The 26,882-nt window shown below is 41.2% G+C and overlaps 2 protein-coding genes across 4 annotated transcripts in view; one reads left to right on the forward strand and one right to left on the reverse strand.

Annotated features, from left to right (window-relative positions):
• Positions 1 to 2,597: 2,597 nt before the first annotated feature.
• Positions 2,598 to 20,785, reverse strand: PNO1 (partner of NOB1 homolog). 2 transcript variants are annotated; one of them, XM_031008002.3, is made up of 7 exons: positions 20,480 to 20,785; positions 20,093 to 20,242; positions 16,846 to 16,929; positions 16,285 to 16,345; positions 15,941 to 16,058; positions 5,393 to 5,463; positions 2,598 to 4,089 (listed from the first exon to the last, which is right to left on the reverse strand). In XM_031008002.3, exons 1-7 carry the CDS (start codon positions 20,684 to 20,686, stop codon positions 4,022 to 4,024), a joined length of 759 nt encoding a protein of 252 aa, XP_030863862.1. In that variant the 5' UTR covers positions 20,687 to 20,785; the 3' UTR covers positions 2,598 to 4,021. The 2 variants fall into 2 exon arrangements, with proteins under 2 accessions (XP_030863862.1, XP_055234871.1); XM_055378896.2 differs by lacking the exon at positions 5,393 to 5,463 and having other exon boundaries at positions 20,480 to 20,774.
• A 24-nt stretch (positions 20,786 to 20,809) lies between these two features.
• DNAAF10 (dynein axonemal assembly factor 10) overlaps positions 20,810 to 26,882 on the forward strand; it is a 28,337-nt gene continuing 22,264 nt past the window's right edge. Inside the window, exon 1 of one of the 2 annotated variants that reach the window (XM_031008001.3) lies at positions 20,810 to 21,359. In XM_031008001.3, the coding sequence (XP_030863861.1) occupies positions 21,177 to 21,359 (183 nt within the window). In that variant the 5' untranslated portion in view covers positions 20,810 to 21,176. The remainder of the gene's footprint in view (positions 21,360 to 26,882) is intronic. The other variant, XM_063695838.1, reaches the window with a different exon arrangement.

Consider the following 26,882-nt stretch of genomic DNA (forward strand, 5'->3'; position numbering starts at 1 on the left):
TTCAGTGGTATTGATGGCTTTCCATAGCTATGAGAATTTTTTTTTCCTCTCAGTCTTTTAAATTCTTAAAAAGTCTGGTAAAGTGACATTTAATCTCTATAAAAACCTACAAATTCCTGTAGTACTCTCCCATCACCTCCTGCCATGACTTCCCTTACTACTACCCCTCTCTCTACTCCAGCCATGTTAGCCTCTTGTGGTACCTGGAGTCTTGGGTTTGTGTCTCTTAGGCCCTTGCGCTATCAGTCCCTTTTTGCCCCTTTCCCTTCCCAGTATCTCATAGCTAATGCCTTCAGGTGTTTGTTCAGTTACAGCCTAGCTCAAAAGGAACTGTCCTGGCTACCCTATTAAAAAATACAGATACACCTGGCTCTCCTTTCCTCCTATTTTTCCTTCTTCAATGGCATTTATTCTTTCTGACACAGTTTACTTACGTATTTTGTATTCCCTGACTACTGAATAAAATGAAAGCTCCAAAAGGGTAGTGATTTGTCTCTTGTTCACTGATAGCCCCAGCCCAGTTGTCCAGAGTATTACCTAGCTCTTAGTGTTTACCCAATAAATAATAAATTAATGTGATACCCTGTTTATGCAGGTTGTGATTTTATAATAAATGCTATTCAGTATTTTTAAAAGGTAAAATTGGCATTTCTTGAGATTACATTTACTTGGTAACTTTGCTTTCATTTATTCAACTTCATAGTCCCTACTACATGTCCATCACTGTAATAGGCACTTGAGATGCTCTGGCATATGACATCCCTGGGTCAGATAAGTTGGGGATGTTTTATATCCAGAACACCTGTATCACCAGATGTGCACTAGTTACATTGGGTTCTGTGACTTGTTAAAACATCCCAGGAGTAAAGGTTTGTTAGACCTAAGCAAGTAGATGGATTTAAGCCCCAGAGCTCCTTTTCTTTTTTTTTGAGACAGGGTCTTGTTCTGTTCTTCTGGGCTGGAGTGCAGTGGGATGATCACAGCTCACTGCAGTCTCAGTCTTCTGGGGTCAAGCAATCCTCCCACCTCAGCCTCCAGAGTAGCTGGAACCACAGATGCATGCAAGTACCTGGCTGTTTTTGTTTTGTTAAGACAGGGTGTTGTTATGTTGCCAGGCTGGTCTTGAACTCCTGGGCTCAAGCGATCCTCCCATGTTGGCCTCCCAGTGTTGGGATTACAGGCTTAAGCCACCACACCCGGCCCTTTTTTAAAACCTACTTTTAACAGTCTTAAAAGTAGACAAGATGACTATCCAAGGAGCATGACCTTTCTTGCATACCATTCCTAGTTCTAGGTGGCATGAGAGTTGGAGCCCAACTCTTCAGGAGCGAGTGACTAGGAGGAAACCCCATGGGTCTCTTGCCAGCCACGAATACCTAAGAAAATGCTCTTCTCTCAGGCCCATCTCCCAGGCAATGTATGAGTGAATACATATGTAAAGTATATGTCAGAAAATCGTACCAGATACTGAGTATACAAAATATAAGCCTTAGGGTGGCAGGCAGACACAATAATTACAATATAGAGTGACAAGCGCCATAGAAACAGATAAGGTTGGAAGTATTACATTTAGTGTCTTGGCCTTAGAGAAGGGTTTAATGAAGTTATTTGACCCAGGTTAAGATCAACTGCCAGTATGATAGTCAAATTTATTACCTCTATTCCTTCTTCATACTTTCCCATCCCAAGAATTATTAATTGGGTTCCCCTAACATTTTCTCTCCCTTTCAAAAGCCCCAAGTAGTACTACTACTACTTCTGGGGAACAGGAGATACAAACGCTTAACTAAGCGGCGGGCCGGAGGGGGGGAGGTGAAAGCAACTCCTTAAACCAATGTTCAGCATTCCAAATATTAGCAGCTGCCAGGGAAATATATTTGCTCTCTTGTATTACTGACAGTTGTAATTACATAGGAAATCTTCGAAAGGAAGTAATTTGGATAATACCAAAACGTTATTTCCCTTTAATACAGATAACCCATATTTTCCCAGTTGAAATGATGCTTTTAACTTCCTGCCTCCTCCGTTCCTTGAAAGTCGATTCAAAACATTTATGGTCACCTAGCAATGGTTCAATTCAGTCCAAGTGCTTGGAAAACCTGATTGCAGGCATGGGCCCATTCCCCAGGAAAGTAAATGAAATAGTCACAATTTTGAATTTAACTTCCTGGGGAAAGGATGAAGGTAGGCAAGTACCTCTGAAAACCTGTACAGACTCCAGAATAAAAAAGTCCCAAATCTTTTTCAAAAAGGTATGAGTAAAAGGATCTGATATCATTGTACACATCCTTGCTCCATGCTGCTGTTGCCAAAGGATAAAAAAATAATTTGAGGTGGGACATACTCAGCAATTTCCAGTTGGATTCCCAGTTGAATATTTTGCAAAAAAAGCATTAATGAATGAAATTTTAAAAAATATCTAAGTATATCCAATCCCACATACTGTACAAACTAGCTTAGAACAGTGGGATATGTAACTGATTGATATAAAGGAAACAAGCTTAACAATTTTTCTTTTAGTTCCTACATGAACTTTCTAATACTGCCATTACTGAAGTTTGCATGTTTTCATCAAGGGTTTTAGAGATGCATAAGAGAAGTATCAAAGTTAAGTTTAATAAAGTAAGTTCCTTCCATTTTGTAATGTATAAAATAATACCATTTAAACAGGCAGAAACTAGCTAATCTGCATTTATAGAACATAGTTTTTTGGGTGGGAAAAAAGCATTCTTTCATCATTTCACCTTTACTAGAAGAAACAGACTTATGATCGTTCTTACTATTATTTTTCAACTTTAGAATTACTCATTCAGTAGAAGCTGTATTTCAAGTACCCAACCATTCTGTTTTTCACTTTCAATGTAATCTTCAAAAATTACGTGAGATATTCAACATACTTTATTATAAAATAGGCTTTGTATTAGACGATTTTGCCCAACTGTAGGCTAATGTAGTGTTCGGAGCCCTTTTAAGGTAGGCTAAGCTATGATGTTTGACTTTTGGTATTTTCAGCTCACAATGGGCTTATCTGGACCTAAACCCATCATAAGTTGAGAAGCATCTGTATACCCAACATTGGTTATGTATACTTTCATTAAATACTCATTTGAAAAATAAAGCTTTCTTCACATCAACCCTGTGATGTAGGTCTTTAATTTCTGAAACTGCAAAACAGGTTCCAAGATGAGCTCTTACTGATGTATATGGTATAATATGGTATAGCCAAAACCACTGCTTATGACCTCTCAAATATTCACACATCAAGGCCAGGCGCAGTGGCTTATGCCTGTAATCCCAGCACTTTGGGAGGCTGAGGCGGACGGATCCCTTGAGGCCAGGAGTTCAAGACCAGCCTGGTCAACATGGCGAAACCCCATCTCTACAAAAAATACAAAAAATTAGCCAGGCATGGTGGTGCACACCTGTAGTCCCAGCTACTAGGGAGGCTGAAGCAGGAGGATCACTTGAACTCAGGAGGCAGAGGCTGCAGTGAGCTGAGATTGCACCACTGCACTCTAGCCTGGGTGACAAAGTGAGACCCTGTCTGCCAACAAACAAATATTCACACATCACCCAGTATTAAGGAAGGGTCATCATTCAGAGAGGTTTTTCTGAGATAATCTATTAAATTATAATTTATAAAGAAATGTTTATAAATTTGTATGAAGTTATAAATTTATAAATATAAAAGTATAAATCCACATAGAGCTGTTTAAACAAGAAGTTTCCCTCTGAGAGGATTACAGACTATGCAATCTGCTACATGTGATTTCACATAAATGATAAATTACACCTAATGTGTAAGTATAACAGAATCAATTTTTGATATTTAAATTATCCTAAAACCTGTTGAGTGTGAATACTCTTAAATCTTTCTTTTCTGTTTATGCTTCTGGCTGAGAATGGAAGAAGGGACGGAGGCTTCAAATGACTGAAACTGTTCAGATGGTTTCTTGTGACCGACCACTGTAAAGTATTTTTCTCCAGAGTCCAAAGGCAAGAAAAAGTCTCTGACTTGAAATCAGAATCGATCTGCTGATCTGCTAGCCACAGCTCGAATATTGCCATAAACCTTGGAAGGAGGATTTCCTGCAAAGGGGAAAAAAAGGTATATACACAAATAAACTCACATTTATAGCGCCTACAGTTGTCCCTCAGTGTCTAAGGAAGACTGGTTTCAGGACTCCCAGAGACACCACAATCCTTGGATGCTCAAGTCTCTTATATAAAAAATATTCACATTAACTACCCACATCCTCCCATATACTTTAAATCATCTCTAGATTACTTATAATACCTAATACAATGTAAATGCTATGTAAATAGTTAGTACTGTATTGTGTTTTAAAATTTGTATTATTTTTAATTTGCCATTTTTATATTTTTTTTTCTGAGTATCTGATCTGCCATTGGTTCGATCCGCAGATGTGGACCTTGCAGACACAGAGGGCAGACTGTACATGAAAAAGGGTCTAGAACCCTAAAAAGAACAGAGACATTTTAATTGGAAATTACAAAAAAAAAAAAAAAACTTAACAGAAATAATACCCAAATATTCTCCAAAAAATATTTTAAACTTCTAAGAGCGAAAGGCACTGAGTTGTTAAAATATTTCAAAAAGAAGCCAATCACTGAGGCCTGAGAACCAGAGAATCCCAATTTTCTGAGCAAGCCGCTAAGATCCTGTAACTCTTATCAGAAAGTACTGACTTTGCTGCAGGATCAAGAAAATGGGTTAAGTGGATCAATTAAATTGCCTGAAGCTGTTCAGCAGCTCTTCCTTTGTTGAACCTAATGTGATGTTCCCTGCTATTCTGGAATGGTTTTTCTCTGCACCTTATCAAGAAGGCAGCAAAGATTTAAGCAATATTACCCAATAAACACTTTCTCTTCTCTTGCAGACAAATGGAATCTAAGCAAAAATATTTCTACTTCCGGCTGGGCGTGGTGGCTCACGCCTGTAATCCCAGCACTTTGGGAGGCTGAGGTGGATGGATCACAAGGTCAGGAGTTCGAGACCAGCCGGGCCAATATGGTGAAACCCCATCTCTACTAAAAATGCAAAAATTAGCCAGGCAAGGTGGCGGGCGCCTTTAGTCTCAGCTACTCACAAGTCCGAGGCAGGAGAATCGCTTGAACTTGGGAGGCAGAGGTTGCAGTGAGCCGAGATTGCACTACTGCACTCCAACCTAGGCGACACAGCGAGACTCTGGCTCAGAAAAAAAAAAAAAAATTCTACTTCCTTCTCTAGGCCCACCTTTGCCAACTCCCAAGGGTTTCTACTTGTGATCTTTAATATTACCCTAAATTGCTTTGCAAATGTGGTTTTGACTTCCTCAATTAACTTCCTATCCCTCTGAGAGAAAACACCAAAGAAAGAAACTGCTATTACCCAAGATTAGGTTGCAAATGGCAGTTCTTGCCATCTTGATATTTTGGAAGGAGCCAAGGATGTGAACTTTCCTGAAAGAAATAAAATGAGACAAATTAGTGGCTGGGATGCAATGACTCACACCTGTAATCCCAGCACTTTGGAAGGCCAAGGCAGGTAGATCATTTGTGGCCAGGAGTCTGAGACAAGCCTGGACAGCATAATGAGACGCCATCTCTACAAAAAAATTCAACAGTTAGCTGGGTGTAGTAGCACGTGCCTGTAGGGTGCCAACATGCCAACCTGAGTGACAGACCAAAACCCTCTCTCTTAAAAAAAAAAAAAAAGACATTGTAAACAAAACATTTCCTTACCTAAGTCCTGTACTCCAAAAATGCTGGAAAATCATGATATTTGAGTCAGATTCTTTAATGAGGGCAGTGGTTATGGCTGCACAAGTCCATGAATATACTAAAAACCACTTTTTAAAAGGGTGAATTTTATGGTATATGAATTGTATCCCAATACAATAAAAAATTAGAAAAGACAAAGAATTGTTTGAAAAAGAAAAAATTGTGAAGATTCTTGGTTAATGATGGCTCCCATCCCATGAGTGCTTTATGTGCCAGGGCTTTCTATGCATGCCCTCATTAATCCTCACATGACCTTCCTGTTTTACGGACGAGGAGAGAAGTTTATAAGAAATCAAAAAGCCTGCCCAAGACGACACACTGGCAGAGCTGGTTACTGAATACCCATAAATGCAATACTGTACTCAATTTCAACATAATTGGTTTTCAACTGCAAAGTTTCCTAAAGATTATCTAAATTTCTTCAGGGCTCTGAGGATCATTTAGACCCTTTTAATGGGCATTCTCTACTGAATGACAAAACTGACAAGATACAATTTTGCCTTTTTGAGTCCATCTTCCAAACTGTTTTCACTGTGCCCTGTACAAATCAGCTGAAAGCTTCTATATCTTCAACCCCTGTTAATATTCCCTTCACCTTCTGGCTTCAACTAAGGCCAGATCTCAAATGGTGGCCAGTTTTTCCCCCACAAACCAGGTACCTCTGGGCCTGGGGGAGGAGCAGGTGCCTTCATGCCACATCCACACCACATGCTCTCCCTCTTGCCTCCCTAAAAACCCTTTGGCTTTGGATCTGCTCTCAGGCCACATCACCCACCACCCTGCCTGGCTGCGGTCCTCAGCTGCCCCTGCAGATCACCTGTGAAGATGTTAGCTCCTGGCTCGCTGTCTTTCTCTTGCTATTCCCCATCACCATGCTCGATCATGTCAATACCCATGAAGATGATAATCCCAACATGCCAGCCTCTCAGGTCCTTGATATCCTTTATGCCAACATGGGGTCTTGTTTTCCACCCTACTCCAGCCTCTTCCATCCATGGTCACACCCTGGACTTGGTCATTACCAAAAACTGCAACCCCCCCATAATTTCGATTTCAAACATCCAACTCTCCCTTCACCACTTTCTGTCATTCCAGCTCATATCAACACAAATAATCCTTCACCCCTACCCCAGGACCTCCCATCTATGGATCCTACTCACCTTCACTGCCCTTCGCCCCCTCACATCCCACCTCCCTTCCTCTGCTCACAAAGCATCCAATGACTTCCTATTCACTCAGAGTAAAAGCCAAAGTCCTTATGATGACCTCAGTGAGGCCCTATTATTTTTGACTCATCTATCACTCTCCGCTCTCTCCCTTTCATCCTTGGTCAAGCCTCCTCGCTCACTGCCAGATGTGCCCTCAACTCAAGATCTTTGTGCTTTCCCCTTCCTCTGTAATGCTCTTCCTCCAGACACCTGCAGATGAACAAAACAAACATTTACAAATGCTCCTTCCTCAAACTCCACTAAAATGACAGGAAAGATGTAAGCCCAAAAGGAAGAAGAGAGTAATAACAGTAGCAAAGCCCAAAAAGGTGGAAAGCAGATGGAGGAGATGGAACTGACTGTGCAGACCCATGTCAACTGATGCCTAAATCAGCAGCGGGAATATCAAGAAGCAGAACTCTGGGAAAGAGACTCCAAGAGGCAGGGAACAGGGAACCCAGGATGATGGCTGTGCAGCCAGAATGCAGGCAGAAAGCATGGGGGCGTTTTTGGAACAGACATCTCCAGGAGAGATCTCTCAAATATTAGATGCATTCGAATACATCAAGAGGAGATATAGACAACGTATAGCTTCTTACTGAATTAGTACGATGAAAATGAAGAAAGGACATAGACACATAAGAGTTACTTCCTCAAGTGAAAACAATGCTGCAAAAGAAAGATAAGGCAGTCACAGTATTTCACCTGGCTCAGCTATAAGTACACTGAGCACTGATTTCTGTTTTCAGGTAATACTGAACACGAATCTAACAAAAACCACAAGGGGACCATCAGGAGGACAGAGAAGAATAAATCGGAGTGTCAGAAAGGCTGAGTGTGTGCAGTGGAAATAAGGGGGTGAAAGACAGCTAAATCTTCATCTTTGATGGTAGAAAGTCAACAGTGAATCTGAAAACTAAGAGACTGTACATGAACTAAATTTCTGGAAATACAGAGACAAATAATTTTTTAAGATAAGCTAAAAGAGTTGAAATTGGTTCCCCTGAAAAGGGTGAAATGGAGGTAGGCAGTAGAAATTTTTGGCTTTTTTTTTTTTTTTTTTTTTGAGACGGAGTCTTGTTCTGTCCCCCAGGCTGGATTGCAGTGGCGCAATCTCGGCTCACTGCAAGCTCCGCCTCTCGGAATCTCGCCATTCTCCTGCCTCAGCCTCCCAAGTAACTGGGACTACAGGTGCCCACCACCATGCCCGACTAATTTTTTCGTATTTTTAGTAGAGACGGGGTTTCACCGTGTTAGCCAGGATGGTCTCGATCTCCTGACATTGTGATCCGCCCACCTCGGCCTCCCAAAGTGCTGGGATTACAGGTGTGAGCCATCACGCCCGGCCAATATTTGGCTTTTTAAAACTATGTGTATGTTTAACTTTGATTAAAATTATTTAAAACAGAGCATGACAGATGAGGAAATAAAGACAAGAACAGATGGGAGTAGTTTTGCTGCAGAAAGAACCAAAGTAATGGGGCAATAGTTGGAAAGGAATGGAGGCTTCAAGACACAGAGGCAACATCATTTCCCATCTGCTGTATTAAATATACCTGGAACCAATTGTTTTTAGTTTTCTATCTGGCTCACATTATACTTACTGTATTTTGCCAGGTTATTGGCAATTCATCAAAAATAACTTTTATAGGTACACAACAGCCCATCTAACAGCTTTATTATAATTAATATAAACTGTTAAACGTGGATTTCCAACTAGCCTGTCTACAGCAAAAGCAAGAGATAGTACATCTCTTAATTTCAAGTAGTCTGCAATTCAGTTTGTAAGAAAACACAAAAGATATAAGTAATTTAGTAGCAACATTATTCACACAGCCACAAACTGAAAACAACCCAAATGTCCATCTACTGTGACTGGATAAACAAAATGTAATACAGCTGACTTTTGAATAATAGGTTTGAACTGCACAGGTCCAGTTACACACAAATTTTTTTCAACACATATACTGGAAGATATTTTGGAGATTTGAAAAAACCCAGAGAGGAGCTAAGTATCGTAGAAATGTCCAAAAAATTAAGAAAAAGCTACGTCATGAATGCATAAACTGTATGTAGGTACTAGTCTATCTTATTTACTACCATAAAATATACACAAATCTATTATAAAAAGTTGAAATTAAAACTTACACAAACACAAGCCATATATGATGCCATTTGTAGTCAAGAGAAATGGAAACAAATGCAAAGATGCAGTATTAAATCATAACTCCATAAAATTAACTGTAGTGCATACTGTACGACAACTTCACAGCCACCACCTATTGCTCTTGTGGTGAGCTCAGGTGTTGCAAGTATCCACTTAGAATGCCATGTGATGCTGATCACATGTGATGCTGATTATCTCCCATGAGCAGTTTTGACTCTCCAATAAACTGTCTATCACAGTAGAAAGTGATTTCTCACGGTTCTTGCCTATTTTTAATCTTAGTGCAATATTGTAAGCTTTGGGACCATGGGACCCACCCAACGTGGGTCCCACATAAAGTGCCACTAGTGATGTTGGGAGTGCTCCAAAGAAGCACAGAAAAGTCATGACAGTACAAGAAAAAGCTGAACTGGCCAGGCGCAGTGGCTCACACCTGTAATCCCAGCACTTTGGGAGCCCGAGGCAGGTGGACTGCGAGGTCAGGAGATTGAGACCATCCTGCCTAACACGGTGAAACCCCATCTCTACTAAAAATACAAAAAAATTAGCTGGGCATGGTGGCAAATGCCTATAGTCGCAGCTACTCGGGAGGCTGAGGCAGGAGAATCCACTGAACCCGGGAGGTGGAGGTTGCAGTGAGCCGAGACTGCACCACTGCACTTCAGCCTTGGCGATAGAGGGAGAGTCCATCTCAAAAAAAAAAAAAAGAAAAAAAGAAAAAAAGCTGAATTGCTTGATAGGTACTGTTGACTGAGGCCTGCAGTTGCAGTTGCCCACCACTTCAAGATAAATGACTATACCATAGGACCATTGTAAAAAAAAGAAAAGGAAATTCATGAAGCTGTCACTGCAGCTACAACAGCAGATATGAATACACCTGCAGTTTTGCCAAATACCCCTTTATCTTATAAAATAAAAATAAAGCCCCTAGGCGCCCAGGCAAGACAGAACAGACTGTGGCAATAAGATATCAAATTGTAAACAAGACCTAAGACCACCTGGGCAAGGGTTAAGTCATACACCCTACACTTAAAGAGTAAATGACATTCTAATTGCCACAGGATATTTTTTTTTTCTCTAGCAGCTTAACAAGCACTGGCCTTGTGATAAACAATATTAAAACAATTACAGCTCACCAATAGCTAGATACAGATTGACCCCAGCTTCCCTCTTCCCACACTGTTCCACAAACAGTAACTACAGCTTTGATTGGACAAGAGACTGATCCCAGTAACATCTCCTGATAAGAGATCACTGACCATGGACTGGTACTACCAGCTTCCAGAAGCAGTGCATTCAGTTGTCATGTCCCTGTCCCTACTTCATCTTGTAACATACAGGATCTAATTGTCAGGTATTTTAAATGTTAAGTCTCCACCCCAAAGCAACCAGGGGTTGTATGTTACATTTACTCGGTATACAAGCATTAGGACCCCTCTTATATTCAGAGCTCCTCCTATAACCTGTTAAATAAGTATACTTGGCCAACCCATTCAGCATAAATTCCTGTCTCATCCTTTCCTCCTTCAAAGTGCCTGCTTTTGGTCCCTGCTGAAGGCTATACTTTCCAGCCTGTCAGAATGGCCACCCTGCAGACTGCAACCCTTTCTAAGAAATAAAGTTTCCTCTCCAAATTTATAGATCTTGTGATTCTTTTCTTGACAATCTCAAATTGGAAATGCAGCTTTTATGTGGGTGCAGGATTGTTCTAAGAAAGACATATCTATAGAGTCTAATATGATGGAGAAAAAAATTAAGTCATTATATGACAACTTACAGCAAAAGGAAAGTGAAGGATCTAAAGCTGGAGAACTTAACGCCAGCAAAGGATGCTTCGATAATGTTAGAAAGAGGCGGCTTTAAAAATGTCAGGGTAACAGGAGAAGCAGCTTCTGCTCACCAAAGGGCAGCAGACAAGTTCCCAGATGCCATTAAGAAAATCATTGAGGAGAAATAATATCTGCCTGAACAGGTTTTTTGTGCAGATGAAAAACGTCCTGTTCTGGAAAAAAATGTCACAAAGGGCAATTATTAGTAAAGAAGAGAAGCAAACACCAGGATTTAATGCAGGAAAGGACAGGCTATCTTTACTGTTTTGTGCAAATGCAGTCAGGTTTACGATCAGGACTGCCGTTATCTATAAAGCTGCTAACCCCGATCCTTGAAGGGAAAAGGTAAACACCAGTGGCCTGTCTTCTGGATGTACAAGAAGGCTTGCACAAGGAGAGCTCTTTTTCTGGACTGATTCCATCGATGCTTTTTCCCTGAAGTCAAGAAGTATCTTGCCAGTAAGGAATGCCTTTTAAAGCTCTTTTGATGTTGAGCAATGTCCCAGCCACCCAGAACCCCATGTGTTCAATACTGAAAGGCAACAAAGTGGTCTCCTTGCACCCACTCTCTAATTCAGCCTCCAGAACAGGTAGTCATAAAGACCTTTAAGGTTCATTACACACACTACTCTATGGAAAATAGTGTCAATGCTATGGAAGAGAACTCGATGGAAAGAACACCATAAAAGTCTGGAAGGACCATGCCATTGAAGACACTGTCATTATTATGGAAAAAGCTGTGAAAGCCTCATGCCTGCAACTATAAATTCCTGCTGGAGAAAACCATGTCCAGAGGTTTTGCATGACAGTACAGGATTTATGACAGAGCCAAACAAGAAATCATGAAAGAGACTGTGGATATGGCCAAAAGTGAAGGGTGAAGGGTTTCAAGATATGGATCTCGGAGAAATCAAGAGCTAACAGACACTATGCCAGAGGAATTAACAGAAGACGACTTGATGGAGGTGAGTGCTTCTGAAGCAGTGCCGGGCGATGAGGAAGATGACGTAGAAGCAGCAGTGTCAGAAAACAAGGTGACATTAGACAATCTGGCAGAAGGTTTCTGATTAATCATGATGCTTTTGACGTCTTTTATGACATAGACCCTTTTTTGACGTGGGCACTGAAACTAAAAACTGTGGAAGAGGATTGGTACCCTACAGAAACATTTTTAGAGAAGTGAAAGGGCAAAAAAGTCAGAAATTACAATGTATTTCTGTAAAGTTCAGAGTATGCTTGCCTCTCCTGCCTCGCCTTCCACATCTTCCTCCTCTGCCACCCATGAGACAGCAAGATTAACCCCTTCCTCGTCTTCCTTAGCTTATTCACCATGAAGACCTTCATGATGATCCACTTCCACTTAATGAAGAGTAGATAGATTTTCTCTTCCTTATAATTTTCTTAATAACATTTTCTTTTCTCTAGCTTACTTTATGAAAGAGTACAGTATATAATACATATAACATACAAAATATGTGTTTATCAACTGTTTGTTATTGGTATAGCTTCCAGCCAAAAGCAGAAGTAGTTAAGTTTTGGGAGAGTCAAGTCATACATACATGGATTTTCAACCATGTTAGGGGTTCAGCATCCCTAATCCCTGCAATATTCAAGGGTCAACAGTATACCTGTGCAATGAAATAGTACTTGCCAATAAAAAGGAACTACTGATACACCCAACAAAATGGAGAAATCCAAAATAACATGCTAATTAAGAGAAGTCATACACCAAAGCCTACATACTGTGTATTTCCATTTATATGAATTTCTAGAAAATGCAAAATAAGAGTGAAAGAAACTAGAGCAATGGTTGTCCCAGAAAAGGGTGGGGGCAGGCAACTGACCATAAAGATGCACAAGGGAACTTTCAGGGTAAGAGAACTGTATGAGTGTCATGGGACTACAATATACATTTGCCAAAAACTCATTGAATGGGATACTTAAAACAGTAGAATTTTATTGTATGTAAATTATGCCACAATAAACTTCTACAATGTTGGTTTAACTAGTAAATTTTAGGTTAACACTTATAAATATACTTATAAATTTACCAGTAATAAACTTAATGACAGACTATATAATTTCATTGGCAAATCAGTTAGTTTTAGATTTCTAAATTCTTTTTTTTTTTTTTTTTTGAGACAGAGTCTCACTGTCGCCCAGGCTGGTTTTGAATTCCTGACCTCAGGTGATCCACCTGCCTTAGCCTCTCAAAGTGCTGAAATTACAGGTGTGAGGCACCACGCCCAGCCGTTTTTTTTTTTTTGAGATGGAGTCTCACTCTGTCGCCCAGGCTGGAATGCAGTGGTGCAATCTTGACTCACTGCAGTCTCCGCCTCCCAGGTTCAAGCAATTCTCCTGCCTCAGTCTCCCAAGTAACTGGGATAACAGGCATGTGCCACCACACCCAGCTAGTTTTTTTAGTAGAGACTGGGTTTCACCATGTTGGCCAGGCTGGTTTTGAACCCCTGACCTCAGGTGATCCGCCCGCCTCGGCCTCCCAAAGTGCTAGGATTACAGGTGTGAGCCACCATGCCGGGCCATGGATTTCTAAATTCATGAAAGCTTTCAGGGCTACTCAGCCAGTCCATGACTTAATGATGATTTAACTGAAGATTTTTTTTTTACTTTATAAATGCACCAAAGTGATACGCATTCAGAATGCTCTTCAGTTTTCAAAGAGAAGTATCCTATGATATCAAATGAAGTATCAAATGAACTTCTGACTTATGAGATCTTTAATTTACAACAGGTTTATCTGGATGTAACCCCACCATACGGTGAGGAGCATCTGTATATGGATTTTTTTAAATTAATTAATTTTTTATTTTTTGGATACAAGGTTTCACTCTGTCACCCAGGCTAGAGTGCAGTGGTGCCATCATGGTTCACCGTGGTCTTGACATCCTTGGTTCAAGCAATCCTCCCACCTGAGCCTCCTGAGCAGCTAGGGCTACAGGTGTGCACAATCACGCCTAATTTTTATATTTTTTTGTAGAGATGGAGATCCCTATGTTGCCCAGGCTGGTCTTGAACTTCGGGGCTCAAGCATTCCTTCCTCCCACCTTGGCCTCCCAAAGTGCTGGGATTATGGGCATGATCCACTGTGCCCAGACTATATGTGGTATTTTTATTTTTATTTTGTTAGAGTCTCACTCTGTCGCCCAGGGTTGAGTACAGTGGCATGATCGTGGTTCCCTGCAGCTTCAACCTTCTGGGCTCAGGTGATCCTCCCACTTCGGCCTCCCAAGTAGCTGGGACTACAGGTGTGGGCCGCCACACCCGGCTAATTTTTGTATTTTTTTGTAGAGAAGGGGTTTCACTATGTTGCCCAGGCTAGTCTCAGACTCCTGAGATCATGCCATCCACCTGCCTCAGCCTTCCAAAGTGCTGGGATTACAGATGTGAGCCACCATGCTTGGCCATATTTTTAAATGTGGTGTGCATTTGCACATTTCCAGTTCAAAATAGCTTCTCCCAAGGCTCCATATTTCTGACTCTAGGCTTAATCCATAAAAGATCAAACAATATAATTATATGCCTGGCTTCAGGTAAAGAGGGCCACCAACACAGTAGTATAGTTATCCTTAAAGTGTAAAGAATGTACAAAATTTAGATTCTATATAATGAAGAGTCCTTCAGTATGGAGCAAAATTGAGATATTAAATGAAATTATTTCAGTATTTAGTCACAGGCAGAATCCTCCTCCTCTCAGTCAATTGTTCAGTTTCCCAACTTCATAGCATTATATAATCTCTGAGCCATCTGCCAGTAAGATCCCCAGCCTGGGCAGCTTCAACCTCAGACAGGGGTAATCCCAGCTTCACTTCTGTCACCTTTATTTTAAGCCCCTATCATCTTATTTATGTTCACATATAACTGCTCTCTAGTTTTGCCTAATGTACGATATTCCCCTCCTTTTATAAAAGGCCTTTATATATGTATATATATATAAAGGAGATATATACTTCTAAAGACTCACAAGGGCATCTGAAATAGTGATTGCTTGTTCTCCCCTAGTGATTTAATAGATTCCCTTGAGTAAGTATGTATGTATGTATGTATGTATGTATGTATGTATGTATTTGAGACAGAGTCTCACTCTGTCGCCCAGGTTGGAGTGCAGTGGCACGATCTCGGCTCACTGCAACCTCCTCCTCCCAGGTTCAAGTGATTCTCCTGCCTCAGCCTCCTGAGTAGCTGGGACTAAAGGCGCATGCCACATGCCCGGCTAATTTTTGTATTTTTAGTAGAGACAGGGTTTCACCATGTTGGTCAGACTGGTCTCGAACTCCTGACCTTAGGTGATCCGCCCGCCTCAGCCTCCCAAAGTGCTGGGATTGCAGGCGTGAGCCACTGTGCCCAACCCGAGATATTACTCAAATCTTCACCTGTAATAATTTCTTTTAATAGCATTTCCTCATTGTTAAATGAGAAAAGAATATATAATTTCTTAAATTTTCTCAACTTAAGCCTCTTTCAAAGTTGGTGACCATCTATTCACCCAAAAGTATACAGATGATTCCCAACTTAAGATGGTTTGAACTGGGATTTTTCAACTTTACAAGGGTGCAAAGGTGATACACATTCAGAATGCTCTACTTCAAATACACATACAACCATTCTGTTTTTCATTTTTAGTACAGTATTCAATATTCAATACTGTCATAAAGTAGAATTTGTGTTGGATGACTTTGCCCAACTGTAAGCTAATGTGTGTTCTGACCACGTTTATGATAGGCTAGGCTAAGCTATAATGTTCCATAAGTCAGGCATATTAAATGCATTTTAGACTTATGATATTTTCAATTTATGATGGGTTTATGAGGAGCATCTGTACTGACAAAGATTTAGCAGCAACATTATGCATAAAATACAACTGTTATGACTTTCTTAAAACAAAAGATCAAATATAAATTATGACAATAATTTTCTCAAGATCAGATACTTACACATCAGCCAAAACTATCCTTGTCCGTGTCACATTCTCTATGGTGAATTTGGTTTTTCCTCCTTTGCCAGCGATTCTTCCTATTGCCCTGGATAGATGGTCTCCCTTAAGGGGTTTAACTAAACAAGAAAAGCAAGATCTCAGGAGGCAAGCCATTCTAGTGTACCACCCATTCCACATAAAGTTTAATCATAAACTAAATTTCTCTAAAGGACACAAAGTGTATATATATATATATTTTTAAAAGTTGCTAAAAATACAGCTCAATTGATGCTATTAGAAAACTGAGAGTCACATCACAATACAAAGTCAGCGACACAAGAGCACAGACCAACACACACTCACCATCTGTAATTTCAAAAGACTCTAGGAAGAGGTCATCCAACCTGATGAGGGCAAGTGCATCCTATAATATAAAAACAAACACCGTGAAGCCCCTTCCATTTGCATACCTGAAAAAGAGTAAAGTGCAAAGCACTATGGAACTAAAATCCACAAACTCTAGAGCTAGAAAGCTTTTTTTTTTCCCTTGGAGACAGAGTCTTACGCTGTCGCCCAGGCTGGAGTGCAGTGGCGTGATCTTGGCTCACTGCAATCTCTGCTTCCCTGGTTCAAGTGATTCTCCCACCTCAGCCTCCCAAGTAGCTGGGACTGCAGGCATGCACCACCACACCCAGCTAATTTTTTTGTATTTTTAGTAGAGATGGAGAGTATCGCCATGTTGGCCAGGATTATTTTGAACTCCTGGCCTCAAGTGATCCACCTGCCTCAGCCTCCTAGAGTGCTGAGATTACAGGTCTGAGCCACTGTGCCTGGCCTTTTTTTTTTTTTTAATGCCTAATCCATTGAAATGTTCACATTGAATATTTTTAAAGTCCCCATTTTAGATATCATGGAATTACTCACCTCTACCTGAAAGCCGAGAATAAAAGCTTTCACAAAATCAGCTGCTTTTGTCAGAGCACTAACATCCTTGGTTTCTTTACAAGTCTGTTAAAAAACAAAAAAGGGTACAAAATACCATTGAGAATCAAACAGAAAATATCCTAACAAAATACTAGAAATGTCCTTTCCCATTATTGGAGAATTTCCTTCACCACCACCTTTCCCTAATATATTCTGTATGACACAGGTTCTGGTCAGATAAGTGCTGTATTTTATTTGCAAAACAAAACGTTCCCAGCTCCAAAGCTTGGCTGTTCCACCCAAAGAGTGTCAAATAACTAACCGCACTATATGATCAGATTTTGGGGTTAACAGCAAGACTCCTCTGGCACAACCCAATCTCTCGCATTCTGAAGAACCTCTACCTTCTGTCCATCCCTTCAATGCCCAATGTCCTCTTCTCTTCTCTCTCAAGGCAGTCTTCCCTGGGATTCCTGACTTAATCTTCTTAGTTATCATTTATATGCTGATGTTTCTTAAACCAACAGCTCCAGGCCTAACTACCTGCACGCACTGATTGGGGAAATAAAGAATGAATGAAGCACTGAACCTGTCCTCAAAGTTTATTTGAGAAATGCAGAAATAACTGTTATTCATAAAATGCCTACCACTGTAAATAACACGTACTATAAATAACATGCTTTACACACCATAACTCTAACCTTCACAACTTTGAATGTTAAGTGATACGACTACCTTCGTATGTGAGGAAACTAAAGTACTAAAAAGCAAAAAAGGTAAGATTTAAACACAGGTCTGATTTCAAAACTGTTATTTCCACTGTCCCATGAACATTCACAGTCTAGTTGAAGAGACCACGTATTCAACAAATTTAAAACCATATGGGCTTGTGCAATGGGAGAGTCCCCAGGGCTTTCCCATTTAAAACTAGACCCTAGTTCCAATCCTATATGTGACCTTAGACAAGTCCCATAGATACTTTAGGTCTTGAGTTTTCTCATCAGTAAAATGAGGAGGTCAGAGTAGAAGATCCTGAGTGTTCCCTACTAGTATAATAGAAGATTTCCCTTATTAGCCTGATGACTATGGCCAAGTTTCCTCACATCTTTAAGATGGGAATATCCTAAAGACTAAATGATGTAGAGCATGGTGTAATACCACTGTGTGTCTGGTATATGGCAGCATCAACAAATGTTAGTGGAATCCAAAGTGATTATCCTGCAATAAATAGGACAATAAAGCACATGAAAAGTTTAGGCACTGAAGATATCACTGAAAAATGGACATACCATAACAGAGAAAGAACTTGAGCTAGACCCAGAAAGATACTGGAACTGAAGTATAAAGAGAAAGGAGTAGGGAGGAGAGGACCTCTTTCAAAGGCCAAAGCCACCAAAAAGTATGGACATAAACAAACTTTATGATCCGTGAGAGACAAACTTGTGACTGAGTCTCCTACTTGAAAAGCAAGTTAAGTCCAAAACTTTTTCCTTTAGAAATATTGAAGATGCTCACGCCTGTAATCCCAGCACTTTGGGAGGCCGAGGCGGGTAGATCATGAGGTCAGGAAATCAAGACCATCCTGGCTAACACGGTGAAACCCTGTCTCTACTAAAAAATACAAAAAATTAGCCGGGTGTGGTGGTGGGTGCCTGTAGTCCCAGCTACTCAGGAGGCTGAGGCAGGAGAATGGCATGAATCTGGGAGGCGGAGCTTGCAGTGAACTGAGATTGCGCCACTGCACTCCAGCCTGGACAACAGAGCAAGACTCTATCTCAAAAAAAAAAAAAAAAAATTTTTTTTTTTTTTTTGGAGATGCCAGGATGTCATAAAAGCATTGTGATCTGGGAAAATTAATCTGGCACTGGCAGATGGATGACTGGAGAAAGGAGAGACGTCAAGCAATGAAGCAAGGGAAACCTACAACGAAACCACTCCTTGGCAGGAAACCATAAAAGCCTGAATGAAAGAATGGCAACAGGGACAAAGAGGAGTTACTCTATCATGTTCTATGATATTTTACACTTTATCAACTATTTAGAATAGTGCCTTTCTTTGTTCCATTATTATATTCCATTAACAGAGATGAGACTATACCAGTCCCGATGATGGTAAAAGAATCCTTAAAAAGGAAAATATAATTAATTTCGGTTATCAATTCTGGTATGAAATTGGCACCCAGAAAAGAAAGCCCAAAGTAAATTTAAATGTCTAATTCCCGGATTGATAGCACGGAATTTAAAATATATACATAGGCCGGGTGGGGCAGCTCACATCTGTAATCCCAGCACTTTGGGAGGCCGAGATGTGCAGATAACCTGAGGTCAGGAGTTCGAGACTAGCCTGGCCAACATGCTAAAACCCAGTCTCTACTAAAAATACAAAAATTAGCCAGGTTTGGTGGCGGGCACCTGTTAACAGTGAGCCGAGATCATGCCACTCACTCCAGCCTGGGTGAAAGAGCAAAATAAAAAGATATATATATATATATATATATATATATACACACATACACACACATATATATGCATATATTTCTTATCAAAATAATACATTTTTTAATCAAAAGAGCACCATTAAAACACAGTCATGCACTGCATAATGACATTTTGATCAGTGACCAACCGCTCATACCATGGTGGCCTCATAACAGTATAATGGAGAATATACAGAAACCTGATATATGGCACTGGATACCGGCAATGCAGATCAAGTAGATGAAATGACTGATATTCAGTAATGGTGCTGGGACATTTGGTTTTCCATATGAAAAAAATATATAAACAAATATACACATACCATGTAGGTTTGTGTAAGTACACTCTATAATGTTCGCACAAGGACTAAGTCATCTGACAAAACATATCCCAGAACATATTCCCGACGCTGACTGTATATACTTCTTGTAAAGCAGCAAGTGCTTATGTTCGTTATTTACCTGCTTCTGTTTATGACAATCTCTTTACTCGACCTTTTCTCAATTTGACATAGAACATTATAAAAGATACACAGAAGAAGAGCCAGTATTTTGGTATGATCTCAGAACTAATTTACAAATGCAATTAATATTTATATCAAATGCAGATTTTTAAGGCATTTGGGAAGTTCAAACTCAATATGGTAAATTTTTAAACTGGACAAAAACCATAAAACAGAAAAGTCCCATTAAGTAAAGCCTATTCATGCCTTTTCATCTCTGTAGGAGAGAAAGCCTGGTGTATTGGGAAATGGTTGAGATTTTCCTTACCCTGATTTCTACATTCCTTGATTTCAAGTTAAAGCGTATCTGAAGTCCCAGATGTTCCACAATAGGAGTAAATATCTTCATCCAGTTTTCTTTCAATGGTGTGTATCTGTTAGCTGGGACTGGAATTTTCCTTGTTTCTTCTTTCCCACTCTGTAATAAAAGAACACACAACTCAGAAGGCTATGGAGGGACGGTGATGGAGTTTAAAATGACATCTGATCCACAAAGGGCCTCCTTTAACTGAACTAGTTACACTTCAAAGAATCACTTCTCTCTGAGCATCACGGCAGAACAGCCCCACCGCAGCTTCAACATTCTCCAGAGGCCACCGGCTTGATCAGCGTCTGGCCCTTGCCTCGTTGCTGTCCTACGGTCCCAGCCACATACCAGGAGCCCGTCCCCACAGAGGGGTGGGAAGACGGGCCTCTTCGCCGGCCTGGCCTCCTCTGTGTCCATGCGGCCCGCATCCCCGCCCTCTCCCGCTGCGGACAGCTGTTCAGCCTGTCGTTTCTTCGCCCGTCGGCCACCCTTGCGGGTGACCTGGGTAAAGCCCTCCTCTGCCCCGGCGCTCTGCGCTTCCATTTCGGATTCCATCCCCGGGAATCTTAAAGCGCTTCCGGCTGAAACACGTGCGCAGCTGCACAGAGCAGAAGCCAGCCTCAGCCAACCACCCCTGCAGCTCCGCCCCTTTCCTAAAACGTCACAGGCCGGGGACCTGCAGGATTTGGGGCCGGGGGACGGAAAACGGGGTTAGGCTGTCCTAAGATATGCCTCATGCTCATGGGCTCATTCCAGCCGCGCAACTCCCAGCCCAAGTATTTTGTAATCTCTAGTATGTATGTGTACGAAAGGCAGTGGGTAAAGGCGATAAACAAATTAGTGCTGTTGTGAAGGAACATTCTGCGCGATCGCAGGAGCGCATCTGGCATTATCCGGGGATAACTACAGCCAATATGCCAGGGCATCTGGGGCAGAATACGGAAAGCGGGAGGGACAAATTACCAATGTTTGGAGTCTGGTTTCCAGGTTGCCGTTTTTGGGGGCTCTGGGTGTGGCGGTTGCCGTAGCTGAAATTGGCTGCACCATGTCGGCCTTCGAGAAGCCTCAGATCATCGCCCATATCCAGAAGGGCTTCAACTACACGGTGTTTGACTGTAAGTGGGTGCCCTGCAGCGCCAAATTTGTGACCATGGGCAACTTCGCACGGGGCACCGGCGTCATTCAGCTGTACGAGATCCAGCACGGGGACCTGAAGCTGCTTCGGGAGGTGGGTGCCGGGTCGAGGATCCGGACTGCCGTTGGGGGCGAGTGCGGATCCTAGGGTCTGCATTCCTCTTTGCCAGAGCCTTCGTCCAGCGTCCCCCAAAGCATGGCTTGAGCCGCGCGAGACCAGAGAAGCTGACCGCCGACTGAGGAATGTTTCCTATTTATTTAAAACCTTTCTTCTCATCCGCGGGGTAGTTCCTCCGCGCCCAACCGTCCTGCCACCCCCAGTGCAGTCCAGCCAAAGCGGGCACCAGGATGCCTGCAGTGTGGTTGGAAGAGGCAACCTAACACATTCGACAGGTATCAACTGAGTGCCTGGTATTCCCAGGCATGTGAATGGCAATGTCCCCCATCTCATGGAGTGTATTTTCTAGTGGGAGAGATACTCAATTCAATAATCAAAGCAACGATACATAAATACAAACCGAGATGAGTTGTCTCACACAAAGGAACACGGTTACGGTTCAATGAGAGTGAAAACAGATTTGGGATGAATGAAAACAGATTTTGGTATGTGCAGAAGCTAACTAGGTCAAACTAGGAGTAAAGGACAAGGTTTCCAGGGCTTCTGCACATGCAGAAGCTCAGTGATGGGAAGAAGTTTATCTCCTTAACAAACTAGAGGGATAAGCAGGAACCAAGACATTGCAAGATCTGTAGGGCATTCAAAGGATTTATGCCTTTTTTCTAAGAAAAAACGGACACAATTGAAAGGATTTAAGCAGGGTGTGGAAAGATTAGGTTTGCAAGATTTTTTTGAAGATTACTAGTGAAAGAATTAGAGAATAATGATAATAGCTAGCATTTTATAGCTGTTTATAGTTTTAAAAAAGTCTTGATTTTGTTACCTGAAAAAATTATCAGTCATAATCAGATCAGGGTTGTAATAGACTACAAGTGCAGGGTAGGTTAAGAACTCTGGGGATCAAAATCTATGGAGAGAATCTGCTTGGAGGAGATAGGGATTAAACTGGTAGATAAAGGATGAATACAATTTGGACTGTTAAGCCTAGAATAGAAAGTATGTAAGACCCCATCCCGCTTTAAGTTTCCCTGAATGACAAACATGAAACATGGCTTATTTTTTTCTACCTTTCCTTCTTTCCTTGTATTGTTCATCACTTAGCTTCCGGTAACCAGTGGCTTTTTTTTTTTTTTTTTTTTTTTTTGAGACAGGTTCTCAATCTGTCACCCAGCCCGGAGTGCTGTGGTGCAAACACAGCTCACTGCAACCTTTGCCTCCCAACCTCAGCCTCCCAAGTGGCTGGGACTACAGGTGTGTGCCACCACACCTAACTAATTTTTTTGTACTTTTTATTTTTTTATTTTTTATTTTGATAGAGATGGGGTTTCACCGTGTTGCCTAGGCTGGTCTCCAACTCCTGGGCTCAAGCAGTCTGCCTACCTCGGCCTCCCGTAATACTGGGATTACAGGCGTGAGCCACCAAGCCTGGCTACCTGTTGCTATTCTAATGTTCAGTTCAGATTATCTAATGTATGATGCCCTTCCTGATTTCTACACAAAGTAAAATTTCTTTACATTGCATTTTGGGTTGTTTTTGTTTTTTGTTGTTGTTTAGGGATGGCGTAGCTCTGTCCCAGTCTGGAGTGCAGTGCTACTGTCATAGCTCATTGCAGCCTGGAACTCCTGGGCTCAAACCATCCTCCCGCCTCTCCCTCCCAAAGTGCTGGATCAGGTGTGAGCCACCATTAAAAAGAAAAGGTATTTAAAGGATTTATTCGTTTTTCTTTTCTTTCTTTCTTTTTTTTTTTTTTTGAGACGGAGTCTGGCTCTGTCACCCAAGCTTGAGTGCAGTGGTGTGATCTTGGCTCACTGCAACCTCTGCCTCCCAGGTTCAAGCGATTCTTCTGCCTCAGCCTCCCTAGTAGCTGGAATTACAGGCACATGCCACCACGCCCAACTAATTTTTTTGTATTTTTAGTAGAGACGGGGTTTCACCATGTTGGTCAGGCTGGTCTCAAACTCCTGACCTTAGGTGATCCACCCGACTTGGGCTCCCAAAGTGCTGGGATTACAGACATGAGCCATCGCACCCGGCCATTTATTCCTTTTTCGAAGAAAAATGGGACATGATTGAAATTTTTTTTCTTTTTTTTGAGACAGGGTCTCACTCTTGCCTACGATGGAGTGCAGTGGCAGGATCAGGGCTTAGACCTGTGACTTTTTAAAATAAGAACAGGCCTGGTGCAGTGGCTAACGCCTGCAATTCCAACACTTTGGGAGGCAGTGGGGTGGATTGCTTGAGCCCAGGAGTTCAAGACCAGCCTAGGCAACATGGGGAAACCCCGTCTCTACTTTTTGTATTAAAAAAATACAAAAATTAGCTGGGCATAGTGATGCGAGCCTGTAGTCCCAGCTACTTGGGAGGCTGTGGTGGGAGGATCTCTTGAGCCCAGGAGGTCAAGGCTGCTGTGTTCGCACCACTGCACTCCATCCTGGGTGACAGAGAGAGACCCTGTCTCAAAAAATAATAAAATGAAAATATATGATTTGTATGTATTTCAAAAGTACACTTACTCCATCAAGTGGAATAGAGTAGTTTGTCTTTAGTAGCGACTCTGGGGAATTTCAGCAAATTTTAAAAAGATAATTTTCTTTTGTAGCAAAAATAATATGTGTCCATGATAGAACATTTAGAAAATAGGAAAATGAAGAAAATATCACCCATAATCTCAATGCCAGGAATAACCACTAAGTATATTTTCACGCCGGGTGTGGTGGCTCACGCCTGTAATCCCAGCACTTTGGGAGGCCGAGGCGGGCGGATCACGAGGTCAGGAGATCGAGACCATCCTGGCTAACGCGGTGAAACCCCGTCTCTACTAAAAATACAAAAAATTAGCCGGGCGTGGTGGCGGGTGCCTGTAGTCCCAGCTACTCAGGAGGCTGAGGCAGGAGAATGGCTTCAACCTGGGAGGCAGAGCTTGCAGTGAGCCGAGATCGCGCCACTGCACTCCAGCGTGGGTAACAGAGCAAGACTCCGTCTCAAAAAATAAAAAAAGAAAAAAGAAGTATATTTTCACCTGGATCCTTTGGATATTCTTTTTTTCTACCATGAGTTGTCTGAGAACACACTATTTCAAGGTACTGTGTTTAACAAGGACCAAAGAGATTTAAAAGTTGAGTCCTTTCTCCTAAAGAGCCTACTGTCCGAAAAGAGGGTAAAACTAATACAAAAATACCTTTAAGAACTTACACTGGCCTGGGCGCGGTGCTCACACCTGTAATCCCAGCACTTTGAGAGGCCGAGGCGGGCGGATCACAAGGTCAGGAGAGCAAGACCATCCTGGCCAACATGGTGAAACCCCATCTGTACTAAAAATACGAAAATTAGCTGGGCGTGGTCAGGTGCGTGCCTGTAATCCCAGCTACTCAGGAGGCTGAGGCACGAGAATCACTTGAACCCGGGAGGCAGAAGTTGCAGTGAGCCGAGATTGTGCCATTGCACTCCAGCCTGAAGACAGAGGAAGACTCTGTCTCCAAAAAAAAAAAAAAAAAAAAGAACTTACATTGTGTTTGGCTGTTCTGGTGCAATGGAAAAAAATTTTTAAATATAGGTTAAATACTGGTCCAGTAACTCCCACTCCTTACTGTGCATCAGGATCATTTGAGTGCATTTTGTGGCTTGTGTGTGTGTGTTTTAAAACATTTGTGCCTTGGTCCCACCCCTAGAAATTCTGACACAGTGGTACAACTTTGTTGCATCTGGAGTAAGATTTAGAAATCAGAGTATTTTTAAACTTCCGCAAGGTGATTCTAATGAGTCTCAGGGCTGAGAACCATTGAGCTAGATGGGTCATTTATTAAAATATTAGGAAACAGACTTGATGTATCATCGTAGATCTACCCTTAACTTAAGTCATGTGCTCCAAAACTCATGCATCGTTCTTTTTTTTTTTTTTTTTAATTTATCACTGACTTGGAGCTCACAAAGCCCGTGCGTCTAAGAAGAAAAGATGTAAAGGAAGCATATCAGCATATCAGTCTTTGTTGAAGTCTTCTTTATCTTAGTTCTAAAAGGATAGATAGGGAATGGAGGGCAGGGCCTCCGTGTTCAGTTGAGCAGTTTTTTGCACCACACAAAGGTGTCTGGCTGAGTGCTCAAGTGGGAGCTAAAAGCCCTTTTTCCTTCATCAAGCCTTAAATGTGTGAGACTTCATCAGCCTATAAAAGGCACCTTTTTTCTCATTGGCACAAAGATACCATATGGACTAGGGATGGCCCTGAAAAATGGAAACACAGTTGTAGATGTTTATATTAAAAAAAATAGCAATAAGCTAATAAAATTCTGCTTTTTTAGCCCCTGTGCTACCGAATTTACTGCTTGTTAGCATTTGGTTGGCTAGATCTTTTAATGTTAATTAAGTATTGCCAGGATGTGGAGGAGGAAATACTGACAAGCTGTACTAGACCCACCCACATGCAGAACAAAAATAGCTCACACAGGAATTACTGATCTTGAGCTTCTTTAATCATTTTAACTTCTTATAGCAAGAAAATGAACAGCTAGGTCAATTATGACCATCATTGATGGCCATTTTCAGTATCATATAGCAAAAATTGTTAGTATATATTATTGATTTTCTTTGTTGAACAATTTTTGCAAGATAGAGCTGCTTTTTTTTTTTTTTTTTTTTTTTGCCAGCTAGTTTTCCAGCAAGAAAAATTTTGATTTACCACCAGCTTCTTTTCATCTTTTCTTTTCTGTAAACTATCTAATGGGGCAGAGAGGGAACCCGTTTGTGAACTATGAAAAATTAGCTTCACTAGTGTCCTCTTAATTTAGCTATTATGATTATTTCCATGAATGTCTGAGGAAAGAGGAAACATGGCTACTTTTGTAAGTCAGTTTGCCAACAGAGCTCGGCCCTTCTGAGCAAAGTGCAGTCCTCAGTGCACACACATAAGTTTTAATACATTTAATATGTTCATAATACGTTTAATACGTTGAAGATATACAGTTTGAGTTTAATTTGATTCTTGCACAGCAGACCACTAATGAGTGTAAATATCTTTGTGTTTCTTTAAGAAAAGGACAAAGAACATGAGGGAAGCATAATATCATATATTTATATCTTGTAAAGACATGAATGAAGATAAAAACGAAAGGGCAGAGATCTGAAAGTAGGTTTAATTCATGCCGTTGTGCCATTTACCTCAGCAATCAAGATCGTAACATTTCTTTGATACTTCCAATAACGCTCAGGTTTACAGAATGAGGACTCCAATAATAAAATGTTTATTTAATTGATTTACATATAAGCCTGGAGGCAGCCTAGTTTAGAAGAAAAGGTCTGGATTGTATCTGGCTCTTGGGACCTTAGGGAAGTCACTCAGTCCTCTGAACCTGTTTTGTCATCTTGAAAGCGGTGTTTTGAACACTTAGTTTGCAGTGTTGTATATATTAGAAAAGGGATGTTCTAGACTGGAAGAATATCTAAAATGTATCTGAAATGTAGGTGTTCAATAGATGGTATTTTCATGATTGCATGTCAATGACAC

The sequence above is a fragment of the Gorilla gorilla genome, chromosome 12 (assembly GCF_029281585.2).
Source record: "Gorilla gorilla gorilla isolate KB3781 chromosome 12, NHGRI_mGorGor1-v2.1_pri, whole genome shotgun sequence".
Lineage (NCBI taxonomy): Eukaryota > Metazoa > Chordata > Mammalia > Primates > Hominidae > Gorilla > Gorilla gorilla.

Coding starts and splice junctions, on each gene's coding strand:
- PNO1 (XM_031008002.3), bottom strand. CDS start 20,686: ATGGAATCCGAAATGGAAGCGCAGAGCGCCGGGGCAGAGGAGGGCTTT. Junction 16,059..16,284: donor GTCTTTTGAAATTACAGATG/GTGAGTGTGTGT, acceptor TTTCTTGTTTAG/TTAAACCCCTTAAGGGAGAC. Junction 5,464..15,940: donor AGGATAGTTTTGGCTGATGT/GTAAGTATCTGA, acceptor TATTTCTTTCAG/GAAAGTTCACATCCTTGGCT.